At 40.3% G+C, this 18526-nt stretch overlaps 1 protein-coding gene and 1 long non-coding RNA gene across 5 annotated transcripts in view; one reads left to right on the top strand and one right to left on the bottom strand.

Moving 5' to 3' along the window:
• Nucleotides 1-250: 250 nt before the first annotated feature.
• LOC117525361 (tropomyosin alpha-1 chain-like) overlaps nucleotides 251-18526 on the top strand; it is an 86461-nt gene continuing 68185 nt past the window's right edge. For 3 of the 4 annotated variants that reach the window (XM_034187209.1, XM_034187223.1, XM_034187228.1), the window contains exon 1: nucleotides 252-505. In XM_034187209.1, the coding sequence (XP_034043100.1) occupies nucleotides 374-505 (132 nt within the window). In that variant the 5' untranslated portion in view covers nucleotides 252-373. Of the gene's footprint in view, nucleotides 506-18526 lie in introns of all 4 variants that reach the window. The other variant, XM_034187218.1, reaches the window with a different exon arrangement.
• On the bottom strand, nucleotides 9157-17863 carry LOC117525383. The gene is made up of 3 exons (XR_004565030.1): nucleotides 17849-17863; nucleotides 16369-16371; nucleotides 9157-9348 (listed from the first exon to the last, which is right to left on the bottom strand). It is a non-coding gene; the product is annotated as an uncharacterized LOC117525383 (long non-coding RNA).

Here is an 18526-nt window from a genome sequence, read left to right as displayed (position 1 = left end):
CAACTGAATTAGCTAAAGTTAAAATTCTGATTTAAAATTATTATTTTATTTCAGCGCTAATTTGCATCCTGTGACTTGGTTAGTTCAGTTTACCAGTGGAGGGAGCAGCTGCATCAGTGTGACCAACAGCTACGAAATCATTCTTTTCTGCCGCTTATCCGAAATAAAACATAAAAATATAACAGAAGCTCTAAATATTTGTATTTACCACTTCGTCGACTTCCGGGGTGGCGGCACGCGCCAACCCTCATCAGCGGCTGATTAAAGGCGGTGGGGGCAGGGATCAAAGGCGCCGCGCCTCTGAGTCTGTGTCTGTGTGGAGCCGCACAGAGCGGAGGAACATCAGCTGTCTCAAACAGAAACAGGCGCAAAAATGGCTGCTGGAAGCTCTCTGGAAGCCGTCAAGAAGAAAATCAAGTCTCTGCAGGAGCAGGCCGACGCTGCGGAGGAGCGGGCGTCGTTCCTTCAGAGGGAGCTGAACGCGGAGAGACGCGCCAAGGAAGCAGTAAGCTGCCGCTAATGATTTAAGGCAATTAGGCGTCAGGCTGCTGCCGACGGTAGGTGTATCTGCGGTCAAAAAGCGAGGCTGTGGGGCCCATTGGCATACAGTGCATGGCCGAAAACAGGCAGGTGTGCACGCGGCGACTCCCACCGGGGGATGAATTATGGATCAAATAAAGGCGCCGCCCGGCGCACCTTCAATCAAAGCGACCGCTTTAATCAAAAAATATGAGAGGACGCTTTAACGCTTTGATCCGAACGGCTTCATTATATCCATTTGGCATGTAGGTGGTTTGAAAATGAGGCTGTTTGGCTTCTTTCCGAGCCAATAGCTCCCCCTCCCTCCCCAAAAACCACCCCGCCTTGTGCGGACTACAGTGAAATTGAGTGTTTTTCTATTGTGTTATCCTCAGGGATTACTGTTTTTTTGTCTTTATATACACTTGCTGTTGTTGCCAATAAATCAGATTTACGCCTTAAGTATCCTGAATTGTAAAAGACAAGTTCACTTCTGTCTTAGTTATTTTAAAACTGTTAAAATGCCAACTGTCAAGCCTGTGAGTGCTGAGATGCTAGAAAAGGGATATATGCATCAGTAGTGGATCTCCGAATCACTTTTTAACATTAGTCATTATCCACATTTAACTTTGAAGTCTTGTTGGTGCTATTACATTTCTGTCAGGACAGTGTAGTTGTACTGTACACTGGGTTTGAAGATTAAACACGTGCCTTTGTCATGATTTACCATAAACTAAAATTTTGAAGACTTCCCAGAAATCAGAAATATTGCAGTTCCTTGACTGGCCGCTTGAGGCTGGCTCCAAAGTAGAACACATTCCCGTAGGAGGCCATGTTAAAATGTCAAACTTCAGAGCAGAAAAAAACATGTTTACAGCCAGGTACAAAAAAAACTTTTTGATCTCTCTAGTTTCCTCCTCCATGACAGCTGTGGTGAATTTTTTTGTTTCTTTTTCTAAATTCTTTAAGATGTTTTCAGCCATAAGTCTGTATAATTGTGGGCGTGGTTGCTTTGAGTGGCAGTGGCTGAGTGTCTGCACCTCTTGTACCGTCCAGCTGTAACTTGGCGTCTACTGGATGTGGCTACTCTCTGCTGTGTCTGTTTGGAGCATTTTATTACAAACACCTGCAATAATCTGGCTTGTTGTGTGGTGTCATGTCCTAGCAGATCTTCTCAGACATCTCTTCTACAATATTAGCGCTGAGTGATACTCTTGTCAGATTTAATGTTGTAGGCTAACGGTGTTAGCACTTTTGGCAGCTGTCAGTAGCATCATTTGTTGAGCCTACATAATGCACGGTTACTGAGAAAGTAAGTAGCTTATAACTTTTAATGTCCACACCAAAGTAAATCATTAGGAGACCTACCTCACAGTCCCCAAAAACATGATTTAGTAAACACCCAAACAGAGATTAGCTGGATCGGATTTGAAGAGAGACTCGTGTTAAGGCTTCTTTCACCACATGCTTAGCCACCCGTGCTCTACCTCTGTGCATTACTTAGTTCATCATGAATCAGTGCGGTCATTGCTCTCAACATGGCGATGTCCAGACACTAGCTCCATATCCGGTGTTCCAGTCTTGCCGACTGAACGGTGGCCTAAAAATCGTTCCGCTAATTACAGTTTCAGAGAAACAGACAAAAAGAACCTGATTAAACAGAAAAGATAAAACCAACTAACATTGAACATAAATATAGAAATAAATAACTGGTTCCTGTGAACACCTAGTGACTCTTAAACCTCCACTTCATCCCTGTTTTATTTAAGTTTAATGACAATTTGTCTCGGTCAAACCACATCTAAGCTGTGTTTTTACACAAGAAAAAAATAAAATGCAGTAAACTGCACATTTGTCTTTTTTCATGAAAATATCTTATTAAAGATTACATATTACACTTTAGTCAGGCCTTTGAAATACGTTTGTGGACTCCTGTAATATGTTGTCAGTGGTTGAGATAGTTGCTGTAGGCATCTAAAAATGCTCATAATTGAGTGAAACCTGATGGAAATCTTTGTGGTGTGTCAGTGATGTACGAGGTCTATTAGAAAACTATCCAACCTTTTTATTTTTTGCAAAAACTATATGGATTTGAATCATGTGTGATTGCATTAGCCAAGCTTGAACCTTCGTGCGCATGCATGACTTTTTTTCACGCCTGTCAGTTGCGTCATTCGCTTGTGAGCACGCCTTGTGGGAGGAGTGGTCCAGCCCCCTCGTCGGCTTTTCATTGTCAGGAAATTGGCTGATCAACTGCCGATTTGCTTCATCAAAATTTTTTCAGAAAGTGTGAGAGACAGCCAGGTGGAAACCATTTGGATAGTCACAGACCTCGTATGTATGTACAAAATAAAACAAAACACTACTCCAGGTATATTTTTGATGAGAATATAACATAACTTTATTACAAGCTCAAACGTTGATGTTGTGTGTTAAAGGCCTTTTAATAACTCAAAGGAATAATGGCAAAACTCGCATGCAAGTAAAAAAAAAAAATCAAACGTTTAATCGAAAAAATAACCGACCATGTCCTTAATCGATTACTAAAATAGTCGTTAGTTGCAGCCCTAGTTTGTTTTACAAGTGAGAGCATTTTACCGATTAAGTGTGAATAAGCCAGTTTTGAGTTTCTGAGTGCGCATGCATTTTCAAAATGGGTGACAGTGTTAGTTTGTGCACAGCAGAACAAAGTTGTCAGTTGCTTTAGGCCCTAATTTTGTATTTTACTGCACCCTTTTGGCACATTTACCGGATTAGAACTGATCAAAATACTACAGAAGACAAAGAATTTTTACTTGACAGTTTGAAGTGAGTTTTCTGTTTCAGAGGGCTTCATACCCATTAAAATTCACTAGAATATAAGGCTGCAACAAATGATTATTTGGATCATCGATGAATCTGATGGGGTTTCGACGTGATTAATCGGATTAGCGGGGAATTTTTTTTAAATGTGCCAGGGGAAACAATTTTTCTCTCCTTTCATCACTTTATTTAACAGAACATTATTTGAAAACTTAAAATACTTGAAAATTAACAAATTGTCAAATGTCCCTTGGCTGTTGAAATATAAAATAATAAAGAATAAAACAGTTTATAATAAAGAACAAAAATAACTAGGACTGCAAGCAGTCATATACGGGCCCTCGTTCTGCGTGACCGCCTACCCAGGCCAGTGGCTGCCATTGTGACCGCATGTGCATGCAGGGGCAACCACTCATCACACAGTTAAAATTTTAAAGAAATCACACAATGCATCAAGGAGTTATGACATGTTGATTGTTCATCCACTAGGGGGCGCTCAGTGTACAAACAGAGGGGCTGGGTGTGTTCAGGGGCCAACCGTCATCATACATGTGAAGTTTCAAGTCAATCAGGCAAAGCATGAAGGAGTTATCATGACTTGATGTTCCATGGCAAAGGGTCAAAATGGCGGCACCATAGCGGCCACACCCTTCAACATAGCTTTTGATAAGTTTTGGTCAGTATCTTTGGATGCTGTCAAAGAAATTTGAAGTGCATTGAACAAAATTCCTAGGAGGAGTTCGTTCAAATACAACATGTGGAAATCACGCCAAAATGAGAAGAAAATTCAAAATGGCCGACTTCCTGTTTGGAGTAGACCCATGGTGCAAGAGACTTTTTTGTATGTCTACACAAGTCACACATGTACCAATTTTCATCTCCCTACTCCAAAAAACCTCTATGTGGAGGGGTTTTTGAAAGTTTCAAGGGGGCGCTATTGAGGCATTTTGCCCCGCCCATGGGCGACACCCCTATGAATTGTAAGAGGTTGTCCTGCTTGACCTGTGTATCAATTTTCATGATAATGTGACAAAATTAAAGCCGTCAAAAGGAAGAACGTAATTTCATGGCGAATGGGCAATATTCGGTACGCCGCCACACGGACGCCGTTACTCGTAACTTCACGGCGTGTATCGCCTATGTTCACCAATTTGTTCTGCATGTTTTAAAAGTGGAATGAAGTTGATTGGGTTAAGTATGTGACATCAGGACCTCTTAAAGTAAAAATAGGACATAAGATATGTAGACGTTCAGGGCGGAGCCCTCATCATGTCCAGCAAGTTTGAAGGATCTACGATGAAGTATGTGGACAGACAGCCGTTCGAAGTGAAATGGCGTGCTCTGAAAAGCTCGCCCAAGTTTGACGACCCCTAGCAGCCACGCCTTTTGACTTGATTAGAATCTTTTGATCACCATTGTTGTGATGATTTTGACCAAATTTGAAGTCGATCGGATGAAATCCCTAGGACGAGTTCGTTCAAATGTAAGTAGTGGAAATGGCCAAAAATAGCAAAAATTTCCTCAATCGAAACATAAAATCAAAATGGCCGACTTTCTGTCGATATTTCACTATGATAGTAAGAGACTTTCTCGTGCGTCCTGGCATGGTAAATATGTGTACCGAATTTCGTGAGGCTATGACGAAAAAAGCCCAATGCGGAGGGGTTTTTGAAAATTTTTAGGGGGCGCTATTTCGTGATTTTTCTGCGACCATGTGCGAGGCCCCCAAAATATCAAATTTCGGATCCGGCCGGACGACTTTGGAAAGTTTGAGTTTTTGAGCATGCGAAGAGGCCGAAATTTCGATTTCAAAAGTGAGAATAATAATAAACAGCGCAATTACAATAGGGTCCTCGTAGGACGTTGCCTACTCGGGCCCTAATTATTTCAAATGGCATTGCTTTATCAAAGTGCTGAGTTGCCATAAAACAACATTGGAACATATAAATGTTATAAAACATATGGTGAAAAAGAGGTATTTTTGTTACTGCAGATGAGCAATTGGCATAACCAGTTAACCATCAAACCTAAATCAAAAACTGTAGCCTGACTCATATACTCAACAAAAATATAAACGCAACACTTTTGGTTTTGCTCCCATTTTGTATGAGACGAACTCAAAGATCTAAAACTTTTTCCACATACACAATATCACCATTTCCCTCAAATATTGTTCACAAACCAGTTGAAATCTGTGATAGTGAGCACTTCTCCTTTGCTGAGATAATCCATCCCACCTCACAGGTGTGCCATATCAAGATGCTGATTAGACACCATGACTAGTGCACAGGTGTGCCTTAGACTGCCCACAATAAAAGGCCACTCTGAAAGGTGCAGTTTTGTTTTATTGGGGGGGGGATACCAGTCAGTATCTGGCGTGACCACCATTTGCCTCATGCAGTGCAACACATCTCCTTCGCATCATCCGTGAAGAGAACACCTCTCCAACGTGCCAAACAGCCAGCGAATGTGAGCATTTGCCCACTCAAGTCGGTTACGATGACGAACTGGAGTCAGGTCGAGACCCCGATGAGGACGACGAGCATGCAGATGAGCTTCCCTGAGACGGTTTATGACAGTTTGTGCAGAAATTCTTTGGTTATGCAAACCGATTGTTTCAGCAGCTGTCTGAGTGGCTGGTCTCAGACGATCTTGGAGGTGAACATGCTGGATGTGGAGGTCCTGGGCTGGTGTGGTTACACGTGGTCTGCGGTTGTGAGGCTGGTTGGATGTACTGCCAAATTCTCTGAAACGCCTTTGGAGACGGCTTATGGTAGAGAAATGAACATTCAATACACGAGCAACAGCTCTCGTTGACATTCCTGCTGTCAGCATGCCAATTGCACGTTCCCTCAAATCTTGCGACATCTGTGGCATTGTGCTGTGTGATAAAACTGCACCTTTCAGAGTGGCCTTTTATTGTGGGCAGTCTAAGGCACACCTGTGCACTAATCATGGTGTCTAATCAGCATCTTGATATGGCACACCTGTGAGGTGGGATGGATTATCTCAGCAAAGGAGAAGTGCTCGCTATCACAGATTTAGACTGGTTTGTGAACAATATTTGAGAGAAATGGTGATATTGTGTATGTGGAAAAAGATTTAGATCTTTGAGTTCATCTCATACAAAATGGGAGCAAAACCAAAAGTGTTGTGTTTATATTTTTGTTGAGTGTATGTGCAACATTCTCTGTATAACTTGTAAACTGTGGTCATTTCACAGTGACACATGTGACTCATGTCTTTCTCTAAAATTGTATTGTAGCATTACTAGTTATTACTATTATTATTGTTGCAATTCTTATTAATTTATAAATAAAATAAAAAATATTATTTGTAATACATTTGACTCTTTTATGACAACAAACGCTGAGCCATTAATTATTATACAGAAAACAAATGCATAAACATGCTGAAATGCCAGCAGCTTGATGCTGACTTTAACATTGAAAATAGAGCTGAAACAACTAATCGATTAAAATCGATAAATAGTTGTCAACTAATGTAGTCATCGATTAGTTGCTAAATAACTTTGTTTTACCGCAAATGTTTCATTTCTTCCATATAATCAACCAAGCTTTGCTTTGAATCTTGAACCAATGAAGGAGTGCTTCGAGCTGCTGCTTCGTTGGTTTCATTTGTTTTATTTCGCTTTATCTTAATTTTTCCCCACTAAAACCCTAAAGAGCATATGTCTATGAGGAATACGAGGTCTGTCCGTAAAGTATAGGTCCTTTTTATTTTTTTCAAAAACTATATGGATTTCATTCATATGTTTTTACGTCAGACATGCTTGAACCCTCGTGCGCATGCGTGAGTTTTTCCACGCCTGTCGGTGACGTCATTCGCCTGTGAGCACTCCTTGTGGAAGGAGTCGTCCAGCCCCTCGTTGGAATTCCTTTGTCTGAGAAGTTGCTGAGAGACTGGCGCTTTGTTTGATCAAAATTGTTTCTAAACCTGTGAGACACCTCGAAGTGGACATGGTTTGAAAAATTAAGATGGTTTTCAGTGAAAATTTTAACAGCTGATGAGAGATTTTGAGGTGATTCTGTCGCTTTAAGGACTTCCCACGGAGCGAGACGTCGCGCAGCGCTCTCAGGCAGCGTCATCAGCCTGTTTCAAGCTTAAAACCTCCACATTTCAGGCTCTATTGATCCAGGACGTCGTGAGAGAACAGAGAAGTTTCAGAAGAAGTCAGTTTCAGCATTTTATCCGGATATTCCACTGTTAAAGGAGATTTTTTTAATGAAAGACGTGCGAACGGGTCCCGGCGCGGCGGCACAGGAAAAACACCTCCGTGTTGATAACCATTTGTTAAAATCCAGTTGGCTTTTGATGGCTTTCAGTGGAGTGAGTATATGAGAAATTGTTTATCAGCTGGAGATGTTCCAACTTGTCCTTAAGGCTTCCAGCAGAGGTGTTTTTCCTGTGACGGAGCGTCGCGGCAGCTGTGAGCCGACGCTGCAATCCGCCCGCACGTCTTTCATTAAAAAAATCTCCTTTAACAGTGGAATATCCGGATAAAATGCTGAAACCGACTTCTTCTGAAACTTCTCTGTTCTCTCACAACGTCCTGGATCAATAGAGCCTGAAATGTGGAGGTTTTAAGCTTGAAACAGGCTGATGACGCCGCCTGAGAGCGCTGCGCGACGTCTCGCACCGTGAAAAGTCCTTAAAGCGACAGAATCACCTCAAAATCTCTCATCAGCTGTTAAAATTTTCACTGAAAACCAGCTTAATTTTTCGAACCGTGTCCACTTCGATGTGTCTCACAGGTTTAGAAAAAATTTTGATCAAACAAAGCGCCAGTCTCTCAGCAACTTTTCAGACAAAGGAATTCCGACGAGGGGCTGGACGACTCCTCCCACAAGGAGTGCTCACAGGCGAATGACGTCACCGACAGGCGTGGAAAAACTCACGCATGCGCACGAGGGTTCAAGCATGTCTGACGTAAAAACATATGAATGAAATCCATATAGTTTTTGAAAAAAATAAAAAGGACCTATACTTTACGGACAGACCTCGTATTTACCTTTTTATGTTAAACTGACCTGTTAAGGTCTTCTGAAACAGTTGATAGGTGTATTTTATGCTAACGCCAATGCTAACGCAAAAAAGAAAGCAGCACATGGAGTATCAAAAGTAAAAAACAGTTTGCAAATATAAATATCAGACATACTGATTTACTGGCTACTGCTGTTCCTCTCATTCCCGTCCTCTGTCTGCTCCTCCCCATGAGTGAGGAGTTGTACAGTCTGATGACCTGAGGGACAAAGGAGTTTTTCAGTCTGGTGGTCCTGCTCTTGGGAAGGAGCAGTCTGTGGCTGAAGAGGCTCCTCTGGTTACTGATGACAGTGCAGAGGGTGAATGGCATCATCTATAATGTCCAGCAGTTTGTCCAGTGTTTTCTTCCCTGCCGCAGTCACCAGAGAATCCAGCTTCATGCCAACCACAGAGCCAGTCCGCCTGCCTGATCAGTTTGTCCAGCCTTGATGTGCTGGACAAAGCACATCCAGCACACAATGGTGTAAAAGAGGACCTTGGCTGCTATGGACTCCTGCAGATGTTTAACCACCACAACCTTCTCAGAAAGTGCAGCCTGCTCTGTCCCTTCTGGTACTGGTGGTTGGTGTGGGTTGCTCAGTTTGCTGTCCAGCCACAGCCTGAGGTACTTGTAGAATTCCACTTTCCACCTCAGCTCCCTACATCAGAACTGGTCAAGGCCTGGACTTTCCAAAGTCGATGACCAGCTACTTTGTCTTTAAGGTGTTGAGCTGTAGATGGTATGTGTGGCACCTGGCAGCAAAGTCCTTCACTAGGCACTAAATGTGCATGTTTTTTAGAATATCTTCCAAAATGGAAGACTTTGGAAGATGCACAAGCAGAAATTGCAAGGAGTTGTCGCTCAACACCTGGCCATGTCGGCAGATTACAGTAGTAGTAGTAGTAGTAATGGTAAACCTCCAATACCCAATGACGGTGGATTACACAAGACATGCTACTCACGCTTTACCGACTCAGAAAGAACTACAAAGAGCATCAAATGTAAAGCTGAAGCGTTAAATTTTGTTAGCGTGTTACCCGTGGGGATCCACGGGCTCTAGATTGGGTAGTGTTTATAACATGGGTAGACCTATTGCAAGAGTGGAAATAAATTATGAAAAGCTTCTAAAATGACTTGGAACGGCATGCGAATCCAGAATGTAACTGTCAGTGTCCATTGGTAACTGTTGTTGCATAAGATCTGTAATTTCTCCAAAAATATTAGTTCTGTCAGCATTGCGTTTTGGCAGTGTTCATCCTTGATCCAAAGTACATAAACATACCAAACTGCAAATGTCGGCTTTCCCTGGTTTCTTAGTGTTCAAAGGTACATGTACACATGCATACAGAGGCCGCTTTGCTTTTAATATATAGATTTACCGCCCCCTGCTGGAATGGCGTGAGTCCAGAATGTAATCATCAATGTCCATTGTTCATTGTTGTTAAATATCTATAATTTCTCAAAAAAATGTTAGTCCTATCAAGTTTCCTTTTTTGCTGCGTTCATCCTTGACCCAAAGTATAAGGATATCAAATGGCTGTCCCCAGCTTCTCTGTGATCGAACTCGCATATACATAGTCCATTTTGCTTTTAATATATAGCTATATGCAGTGGTGGGCACAGATAACCAAAAAATTAGCTTCAATAACAGATAATCAGATAATTGAAAAGTTATCTTTTATAAAGCTAAACTGATAAACCACCCAAAAATTTATCAGAAGCTACAGATAACCGATAAATTACAGTATTGTCTATGGTACACTTGTAACTATTAACAAGCTGATTTTGAGTTTTAACATCACAATTGCTTCTGGAAGCATCAAAGGCGACAACAGGCACAAACGAGTCAGCACTTCTGTCTTTGTGCACCCTGCCCCTGCTGGAAGCTCCTGTTTACAACATGGCTTCCAGCACAGAAGCAGCTGAGAGGAGCAACGAAGCTCAACTCTTACTCACTAACGGTGCTGATGTCAGGCGGAGGTCTTGGAAAATAAAGCAGTGCTGACTTATGGTTTGGTGTATAAATAAAATTAATACTGATAGAATAACTCCATTAACATCAATTCTGCCATTTGTACAAAGTTATAATAGAACATGTCTTTTAATGTTGAATAATGCGCAAATTCTGAAGTTTTGTAACAGACAGACAGATGGCAAAGGATTCTGGGTAAAATGTGCCTCCACTAACACTGATTGGTTGACCTCATTCATTTTATGTAAACCAGCACATTAATGTGAGGTGTGTTGGTGTTTACAGATAAATGTGCTCTTGTAAAATATGCCATTTTTTTTTTTATTTGTTAAAAAAATTTTTCAAACTGTGTGAGTTTTGGCCCTTCTTCAGCTGATTTTTCACACGTGCGAGAATTTTTTGGATCGCGCCAAGTTTCAGGTTAATCATGCGCCCTGCACCGTGTAGTATACATGGAGTAACGAGCTGCATTTAATATCTCACGGCCACCTCCTGATCGCCAATCGTATGGTCGGATGAAAATCAAACCTGTTTGATATTCTGGTCAGCTGTCGTGAGGGTATCCCGCTGCCAAAGTGCTACAAGCGTTCAACCTCTCGCACTGTGCATGTAACACCGGAGCGAGCATAACAGTGATCATCTCTTTGGGAGAGCAGCTTCTGTTTCATTTTCCCTCTTATTCTTCAACTCCTGTAAAGTCTTGTGTGTGTTTTAATTTGATGTCTCCCATCAAGAGTTTTTGTAAAAGGGAAAAAAAAAAAGATGTAAATTAAGTTTGGGGAAAAAAATCTTCTGTTTACATTTTGCTTCTAGAAACACAAGTCCGACGTGTGGTTTTTCAACATACAATGTGTGTGAGAACATAAATCGGGTGCCCTGAACTTTTACACCGTGCGGTTCTGTCGTACAGTTTGAGCTGGAACCGAGTACAGTGATTGAAAATATCATACATTGTCTGGCCAGTAGATGGCAGAGACCGTGAAAACTTGCCAAAATAAAATTCCAGATAATCGGTGTCTGCTACGTTTAAGATGCGTGGAATTTAATAAATGCAAATGCAATAACAATGTCTTTAAACCCCAGAGAATATATTCACGAGAGTTTTAGGCACAATATACGAAGAGTTTAATGCTGTTGTCCGCGTGGAGCCTAATCAGAGCGTCTCAAATGCATTTCTCCTGTTGTGAACGTACTGAGATTACCCTACCCATAATGCACTGGGCACAGCATCTCCACACTAAAACCTTAAAAATGAGCGCATTACTTTAAAACTAAAACATATGTCTGATATTTTCACTTTATAAAACTTCAGACGTGACGTTAATTTAAATAACTTGTCTGAAATTAGTTTGGTAAAATTTGAATCATAAGTTAAAAATGTATGCCTCTGGATGACATGATATTGTCAGTATGGGGTTAAAAGAAATGAGTTTTGTTTTTTTGTGACCTGTTCTCCTTTGCCTGCAGAGGATAGAGCGGTTTCCTCTAGAAGCAGCTCTCCTCTGTTTGCAGAGGGTTGAACTACACACCTCCTACAAAACATTTAACAGCTAGGTGCTCAAGTGACTTTAAATTTTGTTTGTAGCTGTTCGGACCAAAACTTGTCAGAAGATAATTAGTCCAATAATGGTTTTCAAAGTTATCTGAAAAGCTAATCCGATAATGAAAACATTATCTTCAATAATTATGTGATTAGTGGAACTGTGCCCACCACTGGCCATATGATGAATCAAATGCTGTGACTCACTGACTGTTTAGTGTGGTTTCTTCTACTTGGGTGGCTGTTTTTGAAGATTGAAATATTAATATAACATTTTGTTCATGGTCATACAAAACAATGAAGATTGTGCTTTTTTGTTTCCTGCGTAAATTGTTATAACCCATTGATATTCAAAGAAATTGGAACAGACCAATACTTGATGCATCAATTGACATCATGAAAGACATGATCAGATGCAACATTATATCTAATGATGTGACAATTCTAATTCATAATTATACTCTTGTGACTTTTTTTGTTTTACTGCTAGACATGTAGAAGTTAACCTCTGGCTATTTATTTCATTAATTTGTTATTTATATGTACATATTCTCCTGCAACTAAATCACTGGAATGCCACATCTCATGGCCATTTGAATTCATGGTAATTGACTTTTGGTGCTTATCTGCATGGGAAAATTCTGGCCAAATTTTTTTATTTATTTATTTTTTAACTGCTCAGCAATTGTGTAATTTGAATACTGTATCTCATGGCTAACTGCATGCAGAGGTGGTGGCTAAGTAGTTTGTGCACTTGCTTTAAGTGTGGAAGGTTCCCGGTTCAAACTCCACCCCTGCCGCATTTCTCCATGTTGTGTGGAGTTGTGTCAGGAACATCGATTTCTGTTGAATCACTAGATGGAGGATCGGGACGATCTGCTCACTTGCTGGGTGTTGCCAGAGCGCTGCCAATCTCGGTTAGCGTCTAGCAACCAGACATAAATAGATATCGATGGGCATGATGAATGTTTCAAAGAGTTTCACATAAATCTGCAGTTTCCGTGCTACTACTGTGTTGTTAAATTTATTCAAACTCAGTCCCACATTTGTACAGCCAGTATTTGTCAAAATAAATACAGAAGCTCAAATTGTTTGTAATAGACTTGAAATAATGTTAGTCCCAGTCCAGATGTTGTCAAGAGTTCACCTGTTTATGAATTTTGTTTATACTATCCCGACCATTGAAGTCATTATCTTTATTATGATAGAAAATAAATACAATCAGTTTGACAAACAGAAAAATATTTAAACACATTGTGTCTAGTATCTTGTCTGCCATGACACAAGATACTAGTTTGAGCCTTAATAATTAGAAGTTAAAGATGGGAAATAATGAGGGGTGAAAGTAAGAGCTTCGCGCGCTCGCATCATATTAAAGTATTAATGACTGCTCTTAACCCACCTGCGGCAGTGCTTTTACGCAGCATTTCTCCTCAAAAAATGTTTGTTTTGGTCGTACTGAAGTTTTCCCCTGTTAAAGCTGATTGTGTGCACTGGACTCCAGCGGGAGCCGATCCGTGGATATGTCTGTGTGTCAGAGTGTGTGCAGTTAGCCCCCTTTTCACCCTCTAGTCTCCTCTTCCTCAGCGGGGTGCAGATTCAATCTGTGTTTTGTCTTTTTAACTTGTTTTATGTCAATGTAAAACAGAATATACAATGTCAAAGATGGTTAGTGACCGTCATGTCACCCACCAAATTGAGAGAAAAAGCGTTTCCATTGTAGGAATTTGCTCTTACAGAATATTTCAGGATGGAAAACCTGATGTGAAGAAAAAAACCTGAGTAATTAAAAAGGGATAAATTGAGGCTTCCAATTGAATCGCTAAATGAATGGAGCGATCTTTCTCACGACAAAGCATTCATGCAGTAAAACTGAAGTCACTACTGTACAGAGTATAGATCAACACACACAAAATCATTTTCTAACCCTTCTCAGAAATTTTAGTAATTTCCCTGCATCATTAATATTACATAGAGTGAGGAAAATAAATATTTGAACACCCTGCGATTTTGCAATTTCTCCCACTTAGAAATCATGGAGGGGTCTGAAATTTTCATCTTAGGTGTATGTCCACTGTGAGACATAATCTGGAAATCACAATCTGTTTTTTTTTTTTAAATAATTTATTTGTATGTTACTGCTGCAAATACGTATTTGAACACCTACCAACCAGCAAGAATGTCCCCCTGCTCAAGCCAGCACATGTCCAGGCCAGTTTGAAGTTCACCAGTGACCAGCTGGATGATCCAGAGGAGGCACGGGAGAAAGTCATGTGGTCAGGTGAGACCAGAATAGAGCTTTTTGGAATCAACTCTACTTACCATGTTTAGAGGATGAGAACAAGCCCCAGAACAGCGCTGTGAAAACTCCACGGATCTGCAGGATTCCGCGGATTTCATCATTGTACTCTTTAATCATGAACATCACTGAGTTTTTTTTAAAATGCTTATCGCAGTGTTCTCTTTTTTTTTTTTTTTTTTTTTTTTTTTTTTTTTTTTTTTTTATGACCGTGTAAGTTTTATAAGTCCGCAGACACCGATCTGTGTGTTACACATACAAATCGGTTTCCTCAGATCTGCGGAGTTTTGCGGAGGAAAAATGCCACTCAAAGCGTAGCTGTTAGCGACAATTATCGTAAAGCAGGACTGGTTGGTTGCTGCGGTGACGCTGTGTGGCTAAAACATAGCATGTGGACATCCCAAACTTCTAGAGCTTTCAAGTTTTTAAAAGAATTGTGCAGCATGTCTGTGACACGGACCGACGTCGCACAGAGAGATGGCGAGAAAGACAGTTTGAAAAAGTCTAACGACAAGAATCCGTGAAATTGTTGCTGGCTTCAACACACCTGAAAGATAAACGGGAAAAGTGAACTGTGCCCTCAGGAAAACACGGTAAGACTTTTTCTCTCTCTCTGGAAAATAAACATTCTGCTGTTCAAACAGGGTTTTAGACAAGATTATGTGGCTTTTTTTTCACTAATCTAGACTTTCATTGTAAAAAAGACATTGTGGCTTTGACTGGATTTAGGCTGCATGAATTTACACAAGAATATAAGTGACTTTTTACTATAAGGTATGTTATTGATATTTTACCATGATTTTCCAAATATTCTACAAGCTTTAGCTGTGGTTTTTGAAATGCTGTAACAGTCTTTTCAGTCTTCATAAATTTCATGTAGTTTAATTGTTCTGAGTTAATGCATAATTTGGTTTACAATTAAAAAGAAAATCAATCCAGGTCCTACTTCCATGTCATTTTCTGTTATTTCAACATAATCATTGACAGGTCAAATAAAAGGTTGAATATAAGATCATTTAAATATCCACTAATTTTGAGATTTATTCTTCCAGGAGATGCTGAAAAAAGTATTGTTACATAAAAATTTACTTCTGGGGCCCCACAGGGCCCTAGACCCCATCTCCTGGGGAGCTGCACCCCCCTCCCCCCCTGCAAATTTTCCTCAGATTTCACAATTTTCATTTCACAGTCCTGCAAGAAAACCATCCCAACTGTGAAGCATGGGTGTGGAAACATCATACTCTGGGGGTGCTCTTCTGCAAAGGGGACAGGATGACTGCATTGTATTGAAGGGAGGATGGATGGGGTCATGTATTGCGAGATTTTGGCAAACAACCTCCTTCCCTCAGTAAGAGCATTGAAGGTGGCTCATGGCTGAGTCTTCCAGCATGACAATGACCCCAAACACACAGCCAGGGCAACTAAGGAGGAGCTCCGTAAGAAGCATTTCAAGGTCCTGGAGTGGCCTGGCCAGTCTCCAGACCTGAACTCAATAGAAAATCTTTGGAGGGAGCTGAAACTCCAAACCTGAAAGATTTGGAGAAGATCTGTATGGAGGAGTGGACCAAAATCCCTGCTGCAGTGTGTGCAAACCTGGTGGAAAAACTACAGGAAACGTTTGACCTCTGTAATTGCAAACAAAGGCTACTGTACCAAATATTAACATTGATTTTCACAGGTGTTGAAATACTTATTTGCAGCAGTAACATGCAAATTATTAAAAAAAATCATACATTGTGATTTCCAGTTTTTTTTTTTTTTTTTTTTTTTTTTTGATTGTCACAGTGGACATGCACCTAAGATGAAAATTTCAGACCCCTCCATGATTTCTAAGTGGGAGAACTTGCAAAATCGTAGGGTGTTCAAATACTTATTTTCCTCACTGTATAATACTCACTCATGAAAGATCACTTGGCAATCTTTTGTCAGCTTGTTGCTGCACCCGAACACTGCACAAAACGGCATTTTCAGATCACTTTAACCCAAGTCTAAGTCGGTGCATCATCTATTTCAGTTTAATCCAATGCCTGATGACTCCTAATAATGCTAAGCAAGATGGTGGCTGCCTGACAACGGCTCACGGGCTGCGTCTGCCATCTAGTGTTTTTAAATAGAAATCAATGGTCAGGAAGGGCATCAGGTGTAAAACTTGTGGCAATCCCGAGTGAAGACAAGGGAGCAGCTGAAGGGACTTTCTGTCTCATGGTTAACAGATTTCATGGTAATTTGGATTTTTTTTGCAATTGTGTGATTACGTAGCGGAACTTGCATATTGCATTGGTAATTAACAATAAATAAATGCGGAGATGCAGACATTTGTACATGCACCGATCTATGCAAATGTGCCAGATGTGATTGTCATAACATTATTGGGTGCAATACTTTGATGAAAAAGATTTTGATGGGGATGGCAGCGATGGTCAAATGGAATAACTGATATATATATAGATATATATATATGCACTTTTTCAGCATCATTATATGCAAATATTGCCGTTTTGTGCTTGTCCCACACCCAGATGAATGGTAAACGTTTTTTTCTAATGTTTTAAAATATCTCTGAATAAAATATCAGTAAAATAATCAAAATATAATTGGAGTATTCAATGTCATACAACTGTTTTTATTTTTTTTAAACAGAATGTAGTTGTCCCACACTATTGCTGTAATTTCCACCACAACACTGTAATGTCCCTTTAAACAGTCTGTATGAAAGATTGTTTGGGTAGTTTCTATGGAGATAAACAGTGACATCAGAGCACGTGTATATAGCGCCAAATCAAACAGTTGCCCCAAGGAGCTTTATATTGTAAGGCAATGGTGTGGTGGAAATTACATTTACAAGGCTAATAGTGCCCGTAGTTAAAGAATCACCCACATATAGCGCTTACTTAATAATAAAATCCATAAATACTGATGAACGTGATCGCACACGCGCATGTGTGCACATACAGAATACGCACGCGTGCACACACAAAACAAATCCAATGTGCTGTCTGGAGGCTGTTGGAAAGAAAAGCTGGACTAATTTTTGATGTGATTTTGTTTTTTTTTTTTTTGTTTTTTTTTGGTAGCACAAGCGCCAACCATGGGGGACAACGACTCTCCCGAGACATAATTTGATTGAGCTAACTGATGCTGCCTGTAAGACACACACAAAACAAATCCACTGTGCTGTCTGGAGGCTGTTGGCAGGAAGAAAGGAGGAAAAAAAAGCTGGATGCATTTCTGTCCCCCCACCCCCACCCCCCCACCCCCCGCTGCACTGATGACGTACAGTCAACTGACCCGGTTGCGCATGTGTGCGCGCGCGGGATGATTTGATTGAGCTCACTGATGCTGCTAATTGTAACATACATCTTTTAATGGAAGTCAATGCACAGCATCACTGCACTACACATTACACTGGAACACCAAAATGTAAGTCCCTTTTCTGTTGTAGATAAATTAATAAAATATCAAATAGAGCCCGACCGATATGGATTTTTTTGAGGCAGATGCCGATAACGATATTTGGGTGAAAAGAGCCGATAATCGGTTGATTTGCCGATAGCTGATCAGCTGAATGTTTCAACCTCTTAGCAGTAAACGAAAGTTTTTCATGCTAGAAATAAGCTCTACACAATGTGGGCTTAATAAAAAGCGTGACTGACGCAATGAAGCACATTTGACACATTACTACATAAACTGAGTTAATCAAACTGAGTTGAACTGAAACGGGAGAAATGTGGGGTGAATGTAATCGCAAAGTTATTACAAACAAAATCCTTATAAACATTTGTATGCTTTTGTCAGCTGATCAGTGCAGTGTGACGATGAACTATAGGGGCGGTGATGAACACATTTAAACAGAGGTGTAAGCAGCTCTCAGTTGAATGGAGTCAGAGCTCCATCTACTGGTCAAATGGCGTAAGGACATTTTACATTGCCGACACAAACATTATTTCAGTAAGTGTTCTGTTTATGAGAAATTATCGGCGTTTTATCGGCAAAATTTCGGCCGATAGTGAGTACTTTGAAAAGGGCTTATATCGGCCGGCCGATATATCGGTCGGGCTCTAATATCAAATGACAAGGATCTATTTTAGCCATTATATAAAACAAATAATGAATGTTTGTTTTTACATTCTTTCAATGGAATGAATATTTCATTCGGTGAAAGCTGGAACATACATTCAACAAGACAAAGCTGAGTTGAATGGTATGTTCCAGCTTTCACCGAATGAAATATTCATACCATTGAACTCATAAACATTCATTATTTGTATAATATCTAATTTAGCTTATGAAAAGCCACTTCTAACAAGACATTAACCTTAAATTTTTTCCAAGGTAAAAATTTGTGGAATT

This window comes from Thalassophryne amazonica, chromosome 2 (assembly GCF_902500255.1).
Source record: "Thalassophryne amazonica chromosome 2, fThaAma1.1, whole genome shotgun sequence".
Lineage (NCBI taxonomy): Eukaryota > Metazoa > Chordata > Actinopteri > Batrachoidiformes > Batrachoididae > Thalassophryne > Thalassophryne amazonica.
This window is presented reverse-complemented; position numbering and strand designations above follow the sequence as displayed.